Source organism: Fusarium fujikuroi, chromosome FFUJ_chr06 (genome assembly GCF_900079805.1).
Source record: "Fusarium fujikuroi IMI 58289 draft genome, chromosome FFUJ_chr06".
Lineage (NCBI taxonomy): Eukaryota > Fungi > Ascomycota > Sordariomycetes > Hypocreales > Nectriaceae > Fusarium > Fusarium fujikuroi.
In genome coordinates, this window is record NC_036627.1 from 454615 (window position 1) to 472024 (window position 17410).

Consider the following 17410-nt stretch of genomic DNA (forward strand, 5'->3'; position numbering starts at 1 on the left):
AAGCAATTGTGATGTATTGTTTCTCATCAAGCGTGTTCGCCATGCTAGTACAGTGATTGACCCCAATATGTTGCAGGTTGGTACACACGTAGAAAACCCTTTGTTGTTGTTTTGTTGTTTTTGTCGAAATGCAGAATAAAGCAAATAAATCCCAATTGATCTGATTGGCATGTCATGAAAGACCCCAACTCCGTCGCGTGTGTTCCGTACCGTCCGTTAACCCAAGCCCATTCAATCATTTTCCCACCACGACTCCTCCAACCCAATATCCCGTATCGCATCTCAATTAACCGCTCTTAGAAGCGCTTCCGTTCGTCTCCGTCTTGTCCTCCGGCGCAGTCGCAAACATCAGCACAGGCTGGTACAGCTGGCGTCCATGCGGACTGTGAACCCAGATGTCCTGAGGCCACAGTCGCTGCTGGGACTCAATGGTCATGGTGCGTCGGTAATCAAGGTCGTATTCCGACAGGGGAGCGGGGATGGGGAACGTCTCGACATGATACCGAGGCTGATCGACAGGCTTGAGACCCTGCGTCGATCCCGTAGCCTCAGATGACGCGCCGCAGCTCTGATTCTGATTCTGATTCTGATTCTGACTCTGACTCTCCTTCTGGGGTTTGTTGCCGTTTTCTTCAACTACCTGACACATGGTTCTGGTGTTGATGAAGATATTGGTGATGATATAGTATAAAAAGAGGATGTTTGAGTGGTTTGGGATGCGTTATTGTCAGTGAAATCTTGGGGGGCATTGGGGCCTTCATATAGACCTCGACCAGCGCCAGCATGGACACGGCCTGCATTTCGCCCACAGAAGCAAAAAGCAGCAAGCTTAGCGAATCAAGCACAACGGAGCGGTCCGGAGATCTCAAGAGGCATGTTGGGCATCGAATGCCCTTGAGGTTTGTGTAACACAAGGGCTCCCTATGCGTTCGAGGCTTGCATTTGGGCTGGGTCTGGGCTGAGGGGAAACAAAAAGTGCAAATCGTATGAGGGGGACACATGTCGCAGCACTTTTGCATCGATTCTGACGCTTGAATAACACAGCGTTTTGTTTTAATTTGGGTATCTACACTCTTTGGTCGTGGTGTTTTGAGCTTTGAAGCTTAGCTTAGCTTCACGATTTTTAAATTCAGGTACCGTACGAGTTAGACCAGATCAGATAAAAAACTGCCCGACGCCGGTACATCTCCCGCTAGATCACAATCGGATTATTTCATCCGAGCGCGAGAAAAGCGCATTGTCTGCGTCGGCGGTTAATTGGCGCCCGCCTTTGAGACGCTGAGATATGAGAGGTCGAGCTGAGACAGACATTGAAACATTCGCTGCAGGCGTCTCGAAATGGCAGCATCAATGCCCGATGATCATCGGAGACCATGATCTGATTTTTATCAGGCCATGTTTCAAATCATGTTCTAGTCTAGTCAATTGGTAGATCTAGTCCGGGCTTTTTCTGCCCCTGGTGAGATTCCTTGGTAATCGGAATGTTTTAGTGCCATCGCGCGATGCTGTATTTTTAGTGAGAAGTGATGGGATCTTGGCGGTGGAGATTATAGGGGAATACGGTGAGTGAGTGCTACGGGGGCTGTGAGCGACATGGGCTTTTGAGTGAGACGCCGCATTTGAGTCAATGACAAATTTTGCCCCGGGAGGAGTTACACAGCATACACAAATCTTACACGCATTATTTCTGTGAATATTCCATTATCTATGAGCCCTAATCTTGCTCTCATCTGGTTGGGTTGCAAGCCGCCCGGGACCGAACGATAAGATTGCGATCTAGGTACTTAACAAATATCCCGAAAAGTCAAAGTGTATGACAAGCTGATAATCACAAGCTCCAGCTGACGACACTTGCCGTCCGTCGGACAATTAAAAATGCCGCTGCAACGTCATGCGTAACTCGACCTGTAGCGCTTGTTGCTCGCACCTCAAGATTAGTCTCTCCGATGCCCTCTAGGGTAATCTATTCTTTTAATCTATGACGCCCAATCTCCACCCAGCGCCCGGACCGCGTCGCAATTCCAGCATGTCCGAAAGCCCGACTAGACCATTCCTTGATGTCGTCATAGATAAATCACAAGTAAAAAAATGGCTGTTTATTATGGTCGACGCCCGTAGATCCTCAAGAATGTGTTCATCCTTATCGCTGTGAAGTTTTCCGTCAAAATGGCTGATGAGAGACCTACGCCCAGGGATGAAGACATCCCAGGCGGTTTCCCCGTTACGCCAAGCGTCAATTCGATTACCCCAACGGGAAATGTCACCGACAGACACCTTGAGGCCGGGTTTGCGGGCCGTGAATATGATGCTGCCGCTACGACGTATGATCATGTCACTGCCGGCAGTTCAGCCTCACCCGGCGCGACTGGGGCGTTAACCTCTGAGCCTCAGCAACACGCGCCTGTCCTCAATCGCAATTCTTCATCGAGCACTGTTCTTCCCCCTCGCGGCGAATCCATTGAGGAAAAGCGAAAGAGTGCATCGTCTGCCAATAACGACGAACCAATCTTTGCGCCGATCAAATCTCACACCGAGAACGAGAAACCGACCCTCGAGAAACGCAAGTCTCATCGTACGGAAGATGACCTCTTCCGCGTGCTCTCCCGTCGTCGCACGAATGCCTCAACACCCGCCGAGAAAGAAGAAGAGAACGAAGATAATGAGGAACTCGACCGTCTCATGTCTCGTATCTTCGGTCAGAAGCGCCAGGAACAAAGCGAGGAGGAAAAGACGCGCCATAGCGGTGTTATCTTTCGTAACCTCACCGTTCGCGGTGTCGGTTTGGGCTCGAGTCTTCAGCCTACCGTTGGAGATTTCTTTCTGGGCCTACCCCGAAAATTGGGCAAGTTGTTTACCCAGGGCCCCAAAGCTACGATGGCGAAACCACCTGTTAGAGACCTCATCAGTAACTTCGACGGTTGCGTTCGACCAGGTGAACTGCTTCTTGTTCTGGGTAGACCTGGCGCGGGATGTAGTACATTCCTCAAAACATTCTGTAACCAGCGCGCGGGCTTTGAGTCCGTTGAAGGACAGGTAACCTACGGCGGAACCGACGCAGCGACTATGGCGAAGGATTTCCGCGGCGAGATCATTTACAACCCCGAAGACGACCTGCACTACGCCACGCTCTCTGTGAAGCGCACCCTCACTTTCGCACTGCAGACCCGCACGCCCGGCAAAGAATCCCGTCTCGAGGGCGAAACGCGCGAGGATTACGTCCGTGAGTTTCTACGCGTCGTTACGAAACTCTTCTGGATCGAACATACCCTCGGCACAAAAGTCGGTAATGAATTCATCCGTGGTGTCTCCGGCGGCGAGCGCAAACGCGTTTCTATCGCTGAAGCCATGATCACGCGTGCTTCGGTGCAGGGCTGGGATAATTCCAGCAAAGGTCTTGATGCAAGTACAGCAGTGGAGTACGTAAAGTCCATCCGTGCCATGACCAACATGGCTGATACATCAACCGCCGTGTCGCTCTACCAAGCTGGTGAGACGCTATATGACCTCGTCGATAAAGTCCTGCTCATTGATGAGGGAAAATGTCTGTACTTTGGCCGCGCAGAAGACGCGAAGAAGTATTTTCAAAACTTGGGCTTTGAGTGTCCTGAGCGCTGGACGACGGCTGATTTTCTGACGAGTGTGACGGATGAGCATGAGCGCAGTGTTCGTGAGGGCTGGGAGGATCGGATCCCGCGCACGGCGGGGGAGTTCTCAGATGCGTATCGACGCAGCGAGGACTATCAGAAGAATCTGAGAGATATCGATGAATTCGAGGCTGAGCTTGAGACGCTGGCGGTGGAGCGGCGGCGGAATGAGAGTGAGAAGAGCAAGAAGAAGAATTATGAGATTGCCTTCCACAAACAGGTCATGGCGTGCACGCATCGTCAATTCCTCGTCATGTTCGGCGACAAAGCATCGCTCTTTGGAAAATGGGGCGGTTTGTTGTTCCAGGGTCTCATCGTCGGTTCGCTCTTCTACAATCTCCCCGATACAGCAGCTGGAGCTTTTCCCCGCGGCGGTACACTCTTCTTTCTTCTTCTCTTCAACGCTCTTCTCGCACTGGCTGAGCAAACAGCTGCATTTGAGTCAAAACCTATTCTTCTCAAGCACAAGTCCTTCTCGTTCTACCGCCCTTCTGCATTCGCTATCGCCCAGACGGTCGTTGATGTCCCGCTTGTTTTTATACAGGTCATCATCTTCAATGTCATCATCTACTTCATGGCCAACCTTGCGAGAACGGCGTCGCAGTTTTTCATCTCGTGTCTTATTCTTTGGCTGGTCACTATGGTGACGTATGCGTTCTTCAGGGCTATTTCAGCTTGGTGCGGGACGTTGGATGTCGCGACGCGGTTTACAGGTGTTGCGATTCAGATTCTCGTTGTGTATACGGGTTATCTCATCCCGCCGGACTCGATGCATCCTTGGTTTGGATGGTTACGATGGATCAATTGGATTCAGTACGGTTTCGAGTGTCTCATGGCTAATGAGTTCGCTTACCTCACTCTCCAATGCGAGCCGCCGTATCTTGTCCCGCAAGGCCCGAACGCACGACCTCAGAACCAGGGTTGTACTCTAGCTGGTGCATCGCCTGGCTCAACTTCTGTATCTGGTGCCGCGTACATCCAAGAATCCTTTACATACACCCGTTCCCATCTCTGGCGCAACTTCGGCTTCCTCTGGGCGTTCTTCATCTTTTTCGTGTTCCTCACTGCTCTTGGTATGGAACATATGAAGCCCAACGTCGGCGGCGGCGCGATCACCGTCTTCAAGCGAGGCCAAGTCCCCAAGAAGGTTGAAGAGTCTATCGCAACTGGTGGTAGAGCCAAGGGCGACAAACAAGATGAAGAATCTGGACGCAACGATCCTGTTGCGAACGGTGATGCTGAACGGACCAAGAGCGATGAACAAATCACGCAAGAAGTCGCCAAGAATGAAACAGTGTTTACCTTCCAGAACATCAATTACACGATCCCCTTCGAGAAAGGCGAGCGAAAACTTCTCAACGACGTTCAAGGCTACGTTCGTCCTGGTAAATTGACCGCTCTCATGGGCGCATCCGGTAAGTTTCATTTCTTTCATTTAACCTACCAACTCTAACATTCTCAGGCGCCGGTAAAACAACACTTCTCAACGGCCTCGCCCAACGTCTCAACTTCGGCACCATCACCGGCGATTTCCTCGTCGACGGTCGTCCCCTTCCCAAATCCTTCCAGCGCGCAACTGGCTTCGCTGAGCAGATGGACATCCACGAACCTACCGCTACCGTGCGCGAAGCCCTCCAGTTCTCTGCGCTGCTTCGTCAACCAAAGGAAGTATCGAAGCAGGAAAAGATGGAGTATTGCGAGACCATTATTGATCTTCTTGAGATGCGTGACATTGCTGGTGCGATTATCGGTACAGTTGGACAAGGCCTTAACGCAGAGCAGAGGAAACGCCTGACGATTGGTGTTGAGCTGGCATCGAAGCCGGAACTGCTTATGTTCTTGGATGAACCGACTTCTGGTCTTGACTCAGGCGCTGCATTCAATATCGTGCGCTTCCTGCGCAAACTCGCAGATGCAGGCCAAGCCGTCCTCTGCACAATTCATCAACCCTCCGCCGTTCTCTTTGAAAACTTCGACGAGCTTTTACTCCTCAAATCAGGCGGTCGCGTTGTTTATCACGGCCCTCTAGGCCATGATTCAGAGAACTTGATCAATTACTTCGAGTCCAACGGCGGCCCCAAGTGTCCCCCGCACGCTAACCCAGCCGAGTACATGCTCGATGCAATTGGTGCTGGAAATCCTGACTACGATGGCCAGGACTGGGGTGATGTCTGGGCTGAATCCTCCGAACGACAGAAACGAACTCAAGAGATTGAGGAGATGATTGAACGGCGCCGCAATGTTGAGCCGTCAAAGAGTCTTAAAGATGATCGCGAGTACGCCATGCCGTTATCCACTCAAACATACGCCGTTGTTCGACGCAGCTTCGTTTCATTCTGGCGTTCACCAGATTACATCTTCGGTAACTTTATGCTTCACATCGCGACGGGTCTCTTCAACTGTTTCACCTTCTACAAGATTGGTTTCGCATCGATTGATTACCAAAACAGATTGTTCTCCATTTTCATGACGCTTACGATCAGCCCGCCTCTCATTCAGCAGCTCCAGCCTGTCTTTCTCAAATCGCGCCAGATATTCCAGTGGCGGGAGAATAACGCCAAGATCTACAGCTGGGTTGCCTGGACTACAGCCGTTGTCGTCGTTGAGATTCCGTATCGTATTGTCGCGGGTGGTATCTACTTCAATTGCTGGTGGTGGGGAGTCTTTGGCTGGCGCGCGTCAGCATTCACATCTGGTTTCGCATTCTTGCTTGTTCTGCTCTTTGAGCTCTATTACGTCTCCTTCGGCCAAGCCATCGCTGCCTTTGCACCAAACGAGCTCCTCGCGTCTCTTCTCGTCCCCATCTTCTTCCTCTTCGTCGTCTCCTTCTGCGGTGTCGTCGTCCCGCCTCAAGGTCTCCCCACTTTCTGGCGCGAATGGATGTACTGGCTCACTCCCTTCCACTATCTCCTCGAAGCCTTCCTCGGCGCTGCGATTCACGACCAGCCCGTTCGCTGTGAAGAGGGCGAATTCGCACGCTTTGAACCGCCGAGCGGTCAATCGTGCGATGAGTATGTTAAGCCGTTTATTCAGCGCGCTGGAGGATATGTGACCACTGGGTCGGATGGATACTGTGAATTTTGCCAGTATGCGACAGGTGATGAATTTGGAGCCGGGTTCAGTGTGTATTACAGGAATATCTGGAGAGATTTTGGCATTTTCTGCGCTTTTATCGCGTTTAATTATGCGGTAGTTTACTTTGCTACATGGATGCGGTTCAGAGGCAAGAATCCGTTCAAGGGACTGTTACAGAAGAGGAAGGCTTAGATTGAGTTCGCAGAAGGTATATATGGAGATGATTGAGTGAGTTTGTTGTAATATGGAATTGGGGACTAGATTGTCTATATGGATAGAATGAATTGATCGAGGTTGCGCATTGAATTGCTATTTCATGTGTCTGAGTGCAGGTTAGTGATGCGATAAGATAAGGATAAGGTTGAGGATAAAAATAACATTAACCTCACATGATCGGACCCTGCGGGGAACCAATACGCGTATAACGTATTCTCAATCTAACAGCCAACAAATGCCTGTCTCATGAACAGATGCATTCAAAATAGTAAATCAATCCCTCGCCAAGGACTATCTCACCTCCAAACGTAATAGATACTGAACCACTCATCGCGTCATGGCCTGGGGGCGCAACTTGCATGCATTCACAACTCCATCTCCGGAACATATTAAAAGGGGCCATCCGGCCGTGCTCTGCACAAATCTGCACAAATCCCGTAGATTTGCATAACTAACGGTACGGAAATCGCCAGATCCGTGTGGGGCTCCGCATAACCACCCGGGCGACGGATTCTAGAACGGGCCCGACAAAGCCCGCTGATTGGCCACTCTTCCCCCATCCCTCGGTTTCGCTTTCGATCCCCTCGCTCATTGGTTCGTTGGTCCTCGTGAGATTGACTCGTGGCTTGGGTTAAATATCTTCTCATCACCCTTTCCGCCTCTCTTCTTTGTCTTCACTACGTTTTATCTTCACGATGGCGGAAACAAAAGCTTCGATCGATATTGAGAGACCCGCGAGTCAGCGGACGCTCACGCCTTCTTACACTGGTAGTGCTGCGAAGAAGGATGAAGAGAATGCTACGAAAGAAGACATCGCTCAGCCTGAAGACCCAAATGCTGTTGGCTGGGATGGACCAGATGATCCTAACAATCCCATGAACTGGCCTGCGAAGAAGAAATGGACTTGTATTGGTGCTCTCTCCGTCATGACCCTCCTAACGTAAGTCCCCCCTCACTCTCCCTAATACAATCACTAACATCTCAGACCTCTCGTACGTCCCTGACCTCAACCTCAATCACACTCCCCTCTAACAATCCAGGGCTCATCAATGTTCGCTCCCGGCGTCCCAGACATCATGCGCGAATTCGAAACCTCCAACCGCAACATCGCCACCTTCGTCGTCTCCGTCTACGTCCTCGGCTTCGCATTCGGTCCTCTCCTCGCCGCGCCCCTAAGTGAGATCTACGGCCGCGCCATCGTCTTCAACATCGCCAACGTCCTCTTCCTTATAATGACCGTCGCTACGGCGCTGAGCCAAAACATGCCCATGCTTATTGTGTTTCGCTTCTTGATGGGCTTCACGGGCTCGACGCCTGTTACTAATGGATCGGGGACTATATCGGATATCTTCCCGGTGCAGGAGAGAGGTAAGGCTATGGCTGTCTGGGCCATGGGACCGCTGCTGGGTCCGTGTATTGGACCGTTGGCGGGCGGGTATATGGTCGAGGCTATTGGATGGCGATGGGTGTTCTGGCTGATTGCTATTCTCGTAAGTGCCTTGTTCATTGAGGAGTATGATTGCTAATTTCTTAGACCGGTTTCATCGCTGCGCTGTGCTACTTCGCCGCCCCAGAGACATACGCCCCAACCCTCCTCCGCGCTAAGGCCGCCAAACTCAAGAAAGAAACCGGCAACCAAGACTTATACTCCATCCTCGACAAAGACGGCCTCACGCCCAAAGAACGCCTCAGAAACGCCTCCATCCGCCCCATGAGAATGCTCTTCACCCATCTCCCCGTCTTCATTCTCTCCCTCTACGTCGCCATCGTCTACGGCGTGCTGTATCTCATGTTTAGCACCTTCACTTTTGTATTCGCGCAGCAATACGGTTTCGGCACTGGTACTATCGGTCTGGCGTATCTCCCTACCGGTATCGGAATGCTGCTTGGTACAATGACGTTTGGGGTCTTGACGGATGTTGTTATTAAGAAGAAGATTGAGCAGAATGGTAAGACAGTGCCGGAAGATCGGTTGCCGATTTGGATGACGTTGCCGTCGGGATTGCTTATTGTGGGGTCGTTGTTTTGGTATGGTTGGGCGGCGGATCAGAATACGCATTGGATTGTGCCCATGATTGGCGTTGCGCTGTTTTGCTTTGGTCTCATGGGAATTATGGTGAGTACTCTTTTTATTTCAACGGCATTGGACATCACTAACGATATAGATGTGTCTTCAAACTTACCTCGTCGATGCATACATCACCTACGCCGCATCAGCCGTCGCCGCAATGACAGTCCTCCGATCTCTGGCTGGTGCTATGCTTCCTCTCGCTGGGTTGTCTATGTACGATGATCTCGGCCTCGGTTGGGGAAATAGTATCCTTGCGTTCTTGGCGCTGGCTCTTGTACCTGTTCCCGTCATCTTCTTCTTGTACGGACCCAAGATTCGAGCCAAGAGCCCGAACAACCTTGATTAGACGCGACAGAGCTTGACGATGGTCAATGGATAGGTTGACATGGGAAGATACATAGAGAAGTAGTTGTCTAGTAAACAACTGGTATATAGTATAGAATTTGTAATTAAGAGTTGACAACGTCCTCGTTCAAATAATGCCATTCGCTTGAATTGTTCAAGAACATCTAGTGACGTGAACCTCATACTACATTACATGGGGTACGAAAATTCATCGTGAGAACATCGGATGCATGATCCCAAAGCGGTAACTCGTCTGCAGACCAGAACTCGGCGTATTTGCTCCTTAAGTGGACCTGAAGCGGACCATTCCGTGTACCATCGCGTCGGAAATAACTTCAACGCACTGCTGAACCATTGCTCTTAAGTCTCATAGAATTTGTTCGCACAGACATCTACCCAACGGTCGGTTCCGAATCTTCGGTGCTTGATGGCGTCGCAAGTCAGCATACTGCTCATTTTCGCTTGGTCAGTGTTTGCGCGTGTATTTACATGGTCCCCACGCTACTGATCAGATTGATAACAACAAGGTTATCTCACGTCACAAGCTTTCAATCATACGGTCGATGTCACTCCAGCTCGTGGCAACACCCAACAAGCCAACCAACACTCAATCTCACCATTGATTAGATGCGAAAACTCTGAGCAGGGATGAAAAAAACGTGTCACTGGAGATCGCCTGTTCTCGGAACATCGCCAAGACCAAACCCACCAGCGTAACTCATCTTCATGTGATCCACGTTTTACCTAAAAGTCGCCATCACTATTCCCAGAAGAAAAGGCGGCTCTACCCAATCCCTGTAAACATGAGGCTTTTTTTTTATCAGATCACGGCTAAGTCATGCCACGCGAAGTCTTGGCAGACCAATTATATCACGCGATGCGTTAAAATCTGATAAGATTAGATGGATCACCGGATTGTGGGCGCGGAATGACTTCCGTTACTCAGAGGATATAAACAGACAACGTTGCATTGAACTTGGAGTTGAAGTAATCAATGTTGTTTAAGCTTATTCGCAATGGCAGATCATACTTCTCATCGTAGCTCCGACCTGGAAGCTGCGCCGAAAGAGGAGCGTGAGAAAGTCTCGAATACGGATATTCTGAGGGAGTCTTGGTCCAAGAAGGCTCTGATCGTCGCCTTCACTGGGTATGTCTCCATTCACTTCTCATAATTACCTGGCTCTGCTGACAATTGACGGAACAGCCTCTTTGCAACCACGTTTATTACCCAATTCCTCAAATACGCGACAAAAGTCTACGATGCATACGCTACCTCTGCCTTCCAGCGCCATTCAGCGCTTGCGACAGCCAATGTCGTCAGTACAATCATCGGTCTCGTTACATATCCCATCATGGCAAAGTTCTCCAACGTACGTATATCTCTCCATCCCAATACACAAGACTAACTGTCCCAGGTCTTTGGTAGAGCAGAGGGTCTAACCTTTTCAATTCTCTTCCTCGTTCTATCCCAAGTCATGTACGCAGCTTGTCAAAACATCGCAACCTACATCGTAAGCTTCCCATCCCCATACCTTACTTCTCTAACACCATAGGCCGGCGGAATCTTTGAATCAATCGGCGACACCGGCTACGTCATCATGCAACAGGTCTTCATCGCCGACACAACAAGCCTCATCAACCGCGGTCTCTGGACATCCCTCCCCGAATCCTTCGCCTCCATCCCAACACTGTACCTCGGGTCCATCGTGGCAGACAGTGTTCTCAAGCACTCAACCTGGCGATGGGGCTACGGAATGTGGGCTCTCATTCTGCCCTTCTGCGCGGCGCCGCTTATTATTACTCTATACATTCTTCAGCGACGCGCGAGAAAGGCTGGATATAGAAGAAAGGGCGCGTGGGATGCAGCTGATAAGACGCAGCCATTGAGCAAGAGGATCATAAATCTCGTTTGGGTTGATCTCGACATCCTCGGTGCTGTGCTTCTTGTTCTTGGTCTGGGACTCACGCTTATTCCGCTTTCGCTTACGGGCGCGAGGAATAGTGATCGTTGGGACCAGGGCAGCTACATCGCCATGCTAGTCATTGGCGTTGTCGTTGTCGGCGTGTTTTTCGTCTGGGATACAAAGTTTGCAAAGGTTCCATTCGTTCCATTCCGGATGATCAAGGAGCGAACTGTCGTTGCGGCTTGTGTTTTATCCATGCTGGACTTTTTCCATTATTCTTGCTTTACGCTCTTCTTTCCGAGTTACCTTCAGGTCGCTGGGGGGTTCAGTCCTGGACACGCCACACGCATTGAGTAAGCCTCCTTCGAAACACGCATGGAATAATGCTGACTTTAATAGCAACGCCCTTCGTGTCGCGTTCCAGATCGCTTCGGTGCTTGTTGGTATCTTAATGAAGTATACTAAGCGCAGTCAGATCTTCGTCTTTATCGGTGTCCCGCTTTGTGTTCTGGGTCAAGGTCTCATGATTCACTTCGTCAACATGAACGGAGGCCACGCGAACGAAGCATCTTTCATCACAGCAAAGACTCTTGTCGGCGTTGGTCGTGCATTCTACCAAACCGCCGCTCAAGTCTCTATCCAGGCTCTCGTCGCCAAGGAAGACGTCCCCGTCGTGACAGGCGTTTACTACGCAGCCATGAACTTTGGCGGAGCTGTCGGTACCAGGTTAGTTATGCCCTCCTCACAGTCCATCATCACTAACAATTACAGCGTCGGCGGTGCTATCTGGAACAATATCCTCCCCCAGAAACTCACAAGATATCTCCCTGAACAAGCCAAGCCCAACGCTTTCAAGATCTACAAGTCCATCGTCGTCGCTCAGAAATTCGCAAAGGGGACACCAGTTCGCGCAGCTATCGACCAGGCATATCGCGAGACGCAGCGTCTTCTCGCTATTGCTGCGACGTGCTCTCTTGCGCCGATGCTGATTGTTATGTTTGCGCTGAAGGCTGTTGATCTGACAAAGGTTGATGAGGCCAAGATTGAGGAGAACAAGTCTACTGATGGGGAGGTTGAGCCGGCTGTAATGAGGGAGAATGTGCAGGTAAAGAATTAGGTTTAATCGAGGCGCTGTAGGATTAATTGAAGGTTGTTATTCCATTGAATCATGATGTTGAGTGACTGGATAGCGAGGAGCCGTTGTTAGTGGACGCAATGCTGGCCCTCTCTAGAGCGCTCACTAAAGCTCAGTTAGCTGCCAGCACAGTGAACATAGCTCAACGAGATTGATTATGACCCTTTTCATATACTCGGCTGACATCTCGCAATTGAAGCATCAATTCAAGTAATTAATCTGTTATTCGGCCTTTACAAGTGCTCGCCAATTGACTACCTACAACTGATACCCTGTACGTAAAACTACAGCAGTGCAGCCATCGCGACCAGCGACAAAACCAGTCCGACCATATTATTCCCAAGCTTGACACCACCCGAATCATCCCCTCCACTTCCACTACCCGTACTCTCCTCCTTCTCCCAATCACTCTCATTCCACTTCGCAAAGCTCAACTCTGGATCCAATCTCGGCCTGAGATCAAAATCCCCCGCCGTAGCCTCCCTATCACTCGTCGTCCCATTCCAGCAATGCCTCTCAAAGCACTCCTCACATTGCTTCGGTATCTCAATATCCAACCTTCTCAACGAGCCCTTAATCGCCGCACAAGCCAAACAAGCAGGCCAATTCTCATCAACGCTGCCGTTGCCGTACGTGGCTACCTGAAATGCGTTCTCGAGAGCAATGTCGACTTGGTTAGGTGTGAATTGGGTCTGTGTGTAGGAGTAGTTGGTGTACCCTGTCCATGGGGCGTTGGGCAGCCAAAGGAGCAGAGGCGTGGAGGATGAGGCGTTGCAGCCGAAGAATGTTGGTTGGAAGGAGAGGTTTTGCGCGACGATGGTGTTTACGTCTGGGATCTTGGGGAAGGGAATGTTGCCCTGAGATGCACTGAGGGCAGTATCTGAAATGTTAGTGAAGATCATACCAGTACAGCAAGGGACTTACTGATGAGGTTGCTTCCGTTGACCCAAGAGTTGGGCGCATCAGATGATGCTTCGTAAACAATGATCAAGTCAAGCTTGCGCTCAGGAATGATTAACGGACGAAGAGGGTTACTCTCAAGTGTAAGACTCCCGTCGACCTAAACAGTCAGCATCATCCATAACCGCCGTAGGATAACTTACCAGAAGAAGCTCCGAGACACCCTTCATATCGTCATTATAATCCTCAAACGGATTCGGATACGTCGCCCACAGCGACTCATTAAACGTCAAGTCAAAATACATCGCCGTCTCATTCACAAGCTGAACGAGCGGGTTATCATACTGATCCTTCGGCACAGGAACGTCGTTGATATCCGGGTTAACCTTCTGTCTCTTCCCCAACCATCTCTTTGCAAATACCGGAATTCCATAAAACGAATCAATAAACCAGGCAGTAAACGCATTGGCAGTCGTCCCCTGCATGAGCGTAAGTTTGTCAAAGCCTTGCACGCATTCACTTTTGTTCTGCGGTTTTCCCTCCGTCATAGAAGTTCCCAGGAACTTGGTCTGGATAAACGCCTGCACGCGTCCACCGACCCAGCTTCCAAACTCAAAGGGCGTGACCTCATAAGCTGTCAAGTTGAAGCGCGTGGATTTGTTGAAGCCGGGATACATGAGTTTTCCGATCTCGGGGGACTTTCCGGGGATGACTTCTGCGAAGCACATGATTGGCATTGGTGCGTCGCCGAGAGCGAAGGCAGTGTTTTTGGAGGCGATGTCGGAGTAGTTGCTGTATACTTTATCGTTGGGCAGCCAAGTTCCCCAAAATTGACCGAATGTGTCTGCGACGGAGACGGGGAAGCCGGATTCATCTTTTGCGCCCATGTTTTCGAAGATGTTGGTGAAGAAGGCTGTTTGGTTGCCGTCTGGACCAGATGAGTAGTCGAGGGAGAAGTTGGAAGCTTTTTTGACGCCATCTGTTGTGGTGAAATTGTTTGCGGCGCTGAAATGTTAGTGGTGATCGAGATGATGGTGGAATGGACTTACAGAAGAGATACGGTGACAGCGCCTCCGCCGGATAGTCCAGTGATGTACGAGAAAAGCTGCGTCAAGCCGCCTGTCCTCGCCGCCCTCGCGATAGCAGACCGAGCATCGAATGCTTGCCAGACACCCAATCCGCCTAGACCAGACTGCGTGCCTCCACCAGAGACAGAGAGGCCAACGACGGGAACATCGTCACTCTTGAGTTTGTTTATATAGTTTGAGACGTTGAAGTTGGAAATGTTGGCGAGTTTGAGATAGTCTTCGAGATGGGGAATGATCTGCTTAGCGCGCTGTTCACGCCAGGATGACTCTTCATCGGATAGGCCCTGGGAAAGTTAGAGATGGTAGAGAGGGGTGATAATGGGGATGGTTCACGTCTGATGCTTTGCGGATCTTGAGAGAGGAGGGACATTCCGTGTAGACTGGGGCGTACGGATCAGCGCCACTTTGCGCGAGGACGACGCTGAAGAATGAAGTGAGGAGCAATAAATCGCGATACATCTTACAACTCGTTTCAACCGAAATACTTGTTAACGCTCTGCAATGATAAGAGAATCAATATTCAGTGCATGGCCAAAACAGCAGCTCTTGCATCTAAATACCCCAGCGTGGACATTCCCGTATGAGCTACATGCCGGTATCCGATCTCCCTCGCCCCAAGCTATATTAGCTCATGTCCGCGAAAACTTCCACCACCAAACTCAATGGCTTATTCCAGCCAACCCGGTCCCTAGAATCTACGACTGTTTAATTATCAGCCCTCTCGGGACCGAATGCGAACGAGGCTTGGCGGAGGAATGTAAGCCGAAGTTATTCGGATTTCGTGGCTTGCGGAGCGAAAATGAGGAGTGAGTTTCGACTACTGCGCTCTAGCATTAACTTTTATCTATTCCTTCTATGGTAATTCATCTTTTCCCCCGCGTAGATCTAGATTTTCCCGCATCTAGATCCCGCAGCTGTTTTTCGTAACTATCATCATTCCCAGCCTGTCTATCCGTAATTTTATCTAAGCCATGTCTTTGATCTACGCCTTCCAATTTTTGCTGAACCTCGCAATAAGCAGAACCAAGCCACCGGCGAGCACTGAGAAACAAGTGACTTTTGAGGAGTCAGTGGAGAATAGAGTGGACGTGGAGAGATGCACTTACTAACGGTGAAGGCCCAGCCAACACCAATGCCGTCAATCATGGGAACGACACCTCCAACGCTCATTGCGCCGAAACTATACTGGATAACGTATTTTCCTGTGATAACTGCGGTTCTGTGTGCTGGTCGAACCTCTGGAGACTGTCAGTTGTGATTCTTTGTTAAGGTTGATTGCCTTACCAGCTGCATATGTATTCAGCCCACTAAACGACGCCATGAGTCCAAAACCTTGGATAAACGCGCTGATAATCGGCAACGCCATGCCACCCAGTCTATGATAAACACTCCATCCGTAGAGCAAGGTTCCAAGTGGAAGAATGATGAGAACGCTGACTAAACTGCTGTTCAAACGATCTTCAGGAATTCTCTGCCCGTTTCGCTTTCGCATGTATCGCTTGACGATCACGTCGGATACTTTACCGCCGACGGTACTTCCAACGAGAAATCCGGCGCCGGGTGCGAGGTAGAAGAGACCACTGGAGAGAGGAGATGTGAGATTGAAGCGGGGGTTTATGACGCGGCGGATGGAGGAGAGGAGGCCGTATTGGTTGAAGCCGAGGAGACCGCAGGCGATGTTCTGTAACGTCAGTGTTGTACTTGTTCAATTGAGAAGGATACGTACAGCGAGGATGACCTTGGGGTATTTAAATTGACAGAAGACATGCATCGGATTAAAGGTCCGAAGAATGTCTTTGGCTGTTCGCGGGCGTCTCGTCTCAGCCAACTTGGGATTCTCAACTTCACTGGCTTTCGGGATGAATAAGAGAGAGAGAATGAGACCAAAGAGACACATGCCCGCCTCAACGCCATAGATGACTCTCCAGCTGGTGAATGTAGCAATGATACTACCAAGAAGCGGTGCTGTAGGTCTTAATACTAACGCGGGTCAAGGGCGTCGGATAGGCTTACCGATTGAATTGAACGACACGCAACTCCCCAGAAAGAACCCAACCGCTGTACCTCGCGACGTCTACAATCATCAGCAAGCAGCCTTCACCCTTAAATGTAAACTCACAGGATCAAAAATATCCGCCAGAATAGTCTGCCCAGCAACCAAAAAGAACGGCCCCGTATTCCCTCCCAGAATCCACAACGTCGCAAACCCAGCTAGATTCGGCACAGTCGCGCACCCAATCGCACAAACACACAGCACAGCATTCGCAGCAAGATACGCAGACTTCCGTCCGATAATCGTACTAACAGGCAGCCATATCAGCCCCGACAACGCCTGCGCTACAAAAACACCCGCGTTGATGGTCGTTATGGTCGTTACGGGGATGTTTAGGTCGGAGGCTACTTCGAGCGTGGCGGGCATTATGGCGGTGCTCCAGAATGTCATGGGGAGCGGCATCCAGCAGACAACGAAGAGGATGACCCATTTTCGCCAGGTGGGTATTTGGGCTACGTCGTCGTCTATTGCACCGGTTGGAGGAAGCGGTGATGCTGGGGAGGTAGTGAGGGCTGTTTTTGGTTCTGTCATGGTGAGTTAAACGAATGGAGGCGTAACCTAATCAACACAAGTGAATCAAACGAATGTCAAATTAATCCATTGAAACTGCAATACAAATATTTACCAGAAAGAGTTTTCTTCACCTTCTTAATCAGGTATTTAAAACAAACCAATTCCTTGCATCTTGGCTCACTTATAGTGGACCACTATGACTTTTCCCAGCGGTGTCGGACGCCTTTTGTTTCTGTCCGTCTTATTCCCACTTACCTCTATCGGCGCCAACCGCCAAAACCACCGAGAAGCAGTATTTTCTGCCGAGGTTAGCGCTGAGTCAGCGCGGGAAAGGTAAAATTCTCGCCGATTTCTGTCGGCGTCAATGAACCGACTTTGCTTCAGTATTCTTGGGGAGTCACACGAGTACGCAGATCGCGTCGGTACTTCGGTTATCCAATCAGGAAGATATCGGGTGGGTAATTGG

General features: G+C 50.3%; 6 protein-coding genes; 3 read left to right on the top strand and 3 right to left on the bottom strand.

Moving 5' to 3' along the window:
• Positions 1-286: 286 nt before the first annotated feature.
• FFUJ_05514 (uncharacterized protein) lies at positions 287-649 on the bottom strand (the record flags this gene model as incomplete). Its single annotated transcript, XM_023578733.1, has 1 exon — positions 287-649. The coding sequence occupies one exon, from the start codon at positions 647-649 to the stop codon at positions 287-289; it is 363 nt and encodes a 120-aa protein (XP_023431694.1).
• A 1517-nt stretch (positions 650-2166) lies between these two features.
• FFUJ_05515 (probable ATP-binding multidrug cassette transport protein) lies at positions 2167-6911 on the top strand (the record flags this gene model as incomplete). XM_023578734.1 has 2 exons in its annotated part: positions 2167-5059; positions 5107-6911. 2 exons carry the CDS (start codon positions 2167-2169, stop codon positions 6909-6911), a joined length of 4698 nt encoding a protein of 1565 aa, XP_023431695.1.
• A 719-nt stretch (positions 6912-7630) lies between these two features.
• On the top strand, positions 7631-9352 carry FFUJ_05516 (related to multidrug resistant protein; the record flags this gene model as incomplete). XM_023578735.1 has 5 exons in its annotated part: positions 7631-7875; positions 7921-7927; positions 7976-8425; positions 8470-9051; positions 9101-9352. The coding sequence occupies 5 exons, from the start codon at positions 7631-7633 to the stop codon at positions 9350-9352; spliced, it is 1536 nt and encodes a 511-aa protein (XP_023432807.1).
• Positions 9353-10367: 1015 nt separating this feature from the next.
• Positions 10368-12372, top strand: FFUJ_05517 (related to major facilitator MirA; the record flags this gene model as incomplete). XM_023578736.1 has 6 exons in its annotated part: positions 10368-10498; positions 10556-10721; positions 10767-10862; positions 10905-11608; positions 11655-11981; positions 12027-12372. The coding sequence occupies 6 exons, from the start codon at positions 10368-10370 to the stop codon at positions 12370-12372; spliced, it is 1770 nt and encodes a 589-aa protein (XP_023431696.1).
• Positions 12373-12674: 302 nt separating this feature from the next.
• Positions 12675-14837, bottom strand: FFUJ_05518 (related to lysophospholipase (lpl); the record flags this gene model as incomplete). XM_023578737.1 has 5 exons in its annotated part: positions 12675-13270; positions 13315-13450; positions 13494-14295; positions 14340-14662; positions 14712-14837. The coding sequence occupies 5 exons, from the start codon at positions 14835-14837 to the stop codon at positions 12675-12677; spliced, it is 1983 nt and encodes a 660-aa protein (XP_023431697.1).
• Positions 14838-15360: 523 nt separating this feature from the next.
• FFUJ_05519 (related to MFS transporter) lies at positions 15361-16962 on the bottom strand (the record flags this gene model as incomplete). XM_023578738.1 has 6 exons in its annotated part: positions 15361-15434; positions 15485-15616; positions 15663-16059; positions 16105-16343; positions 16392-16452; positions 16498-16962. 6 exons carry the CDS (start codon positions 16960-16962, stop codon positions 15361-15363), a joined length of 1368 nt encoding a protein of 455 aa, XP_023431698.1.
• Between the last annotated feature and the right edge of the window lie 448 nt (positions 16963-17410).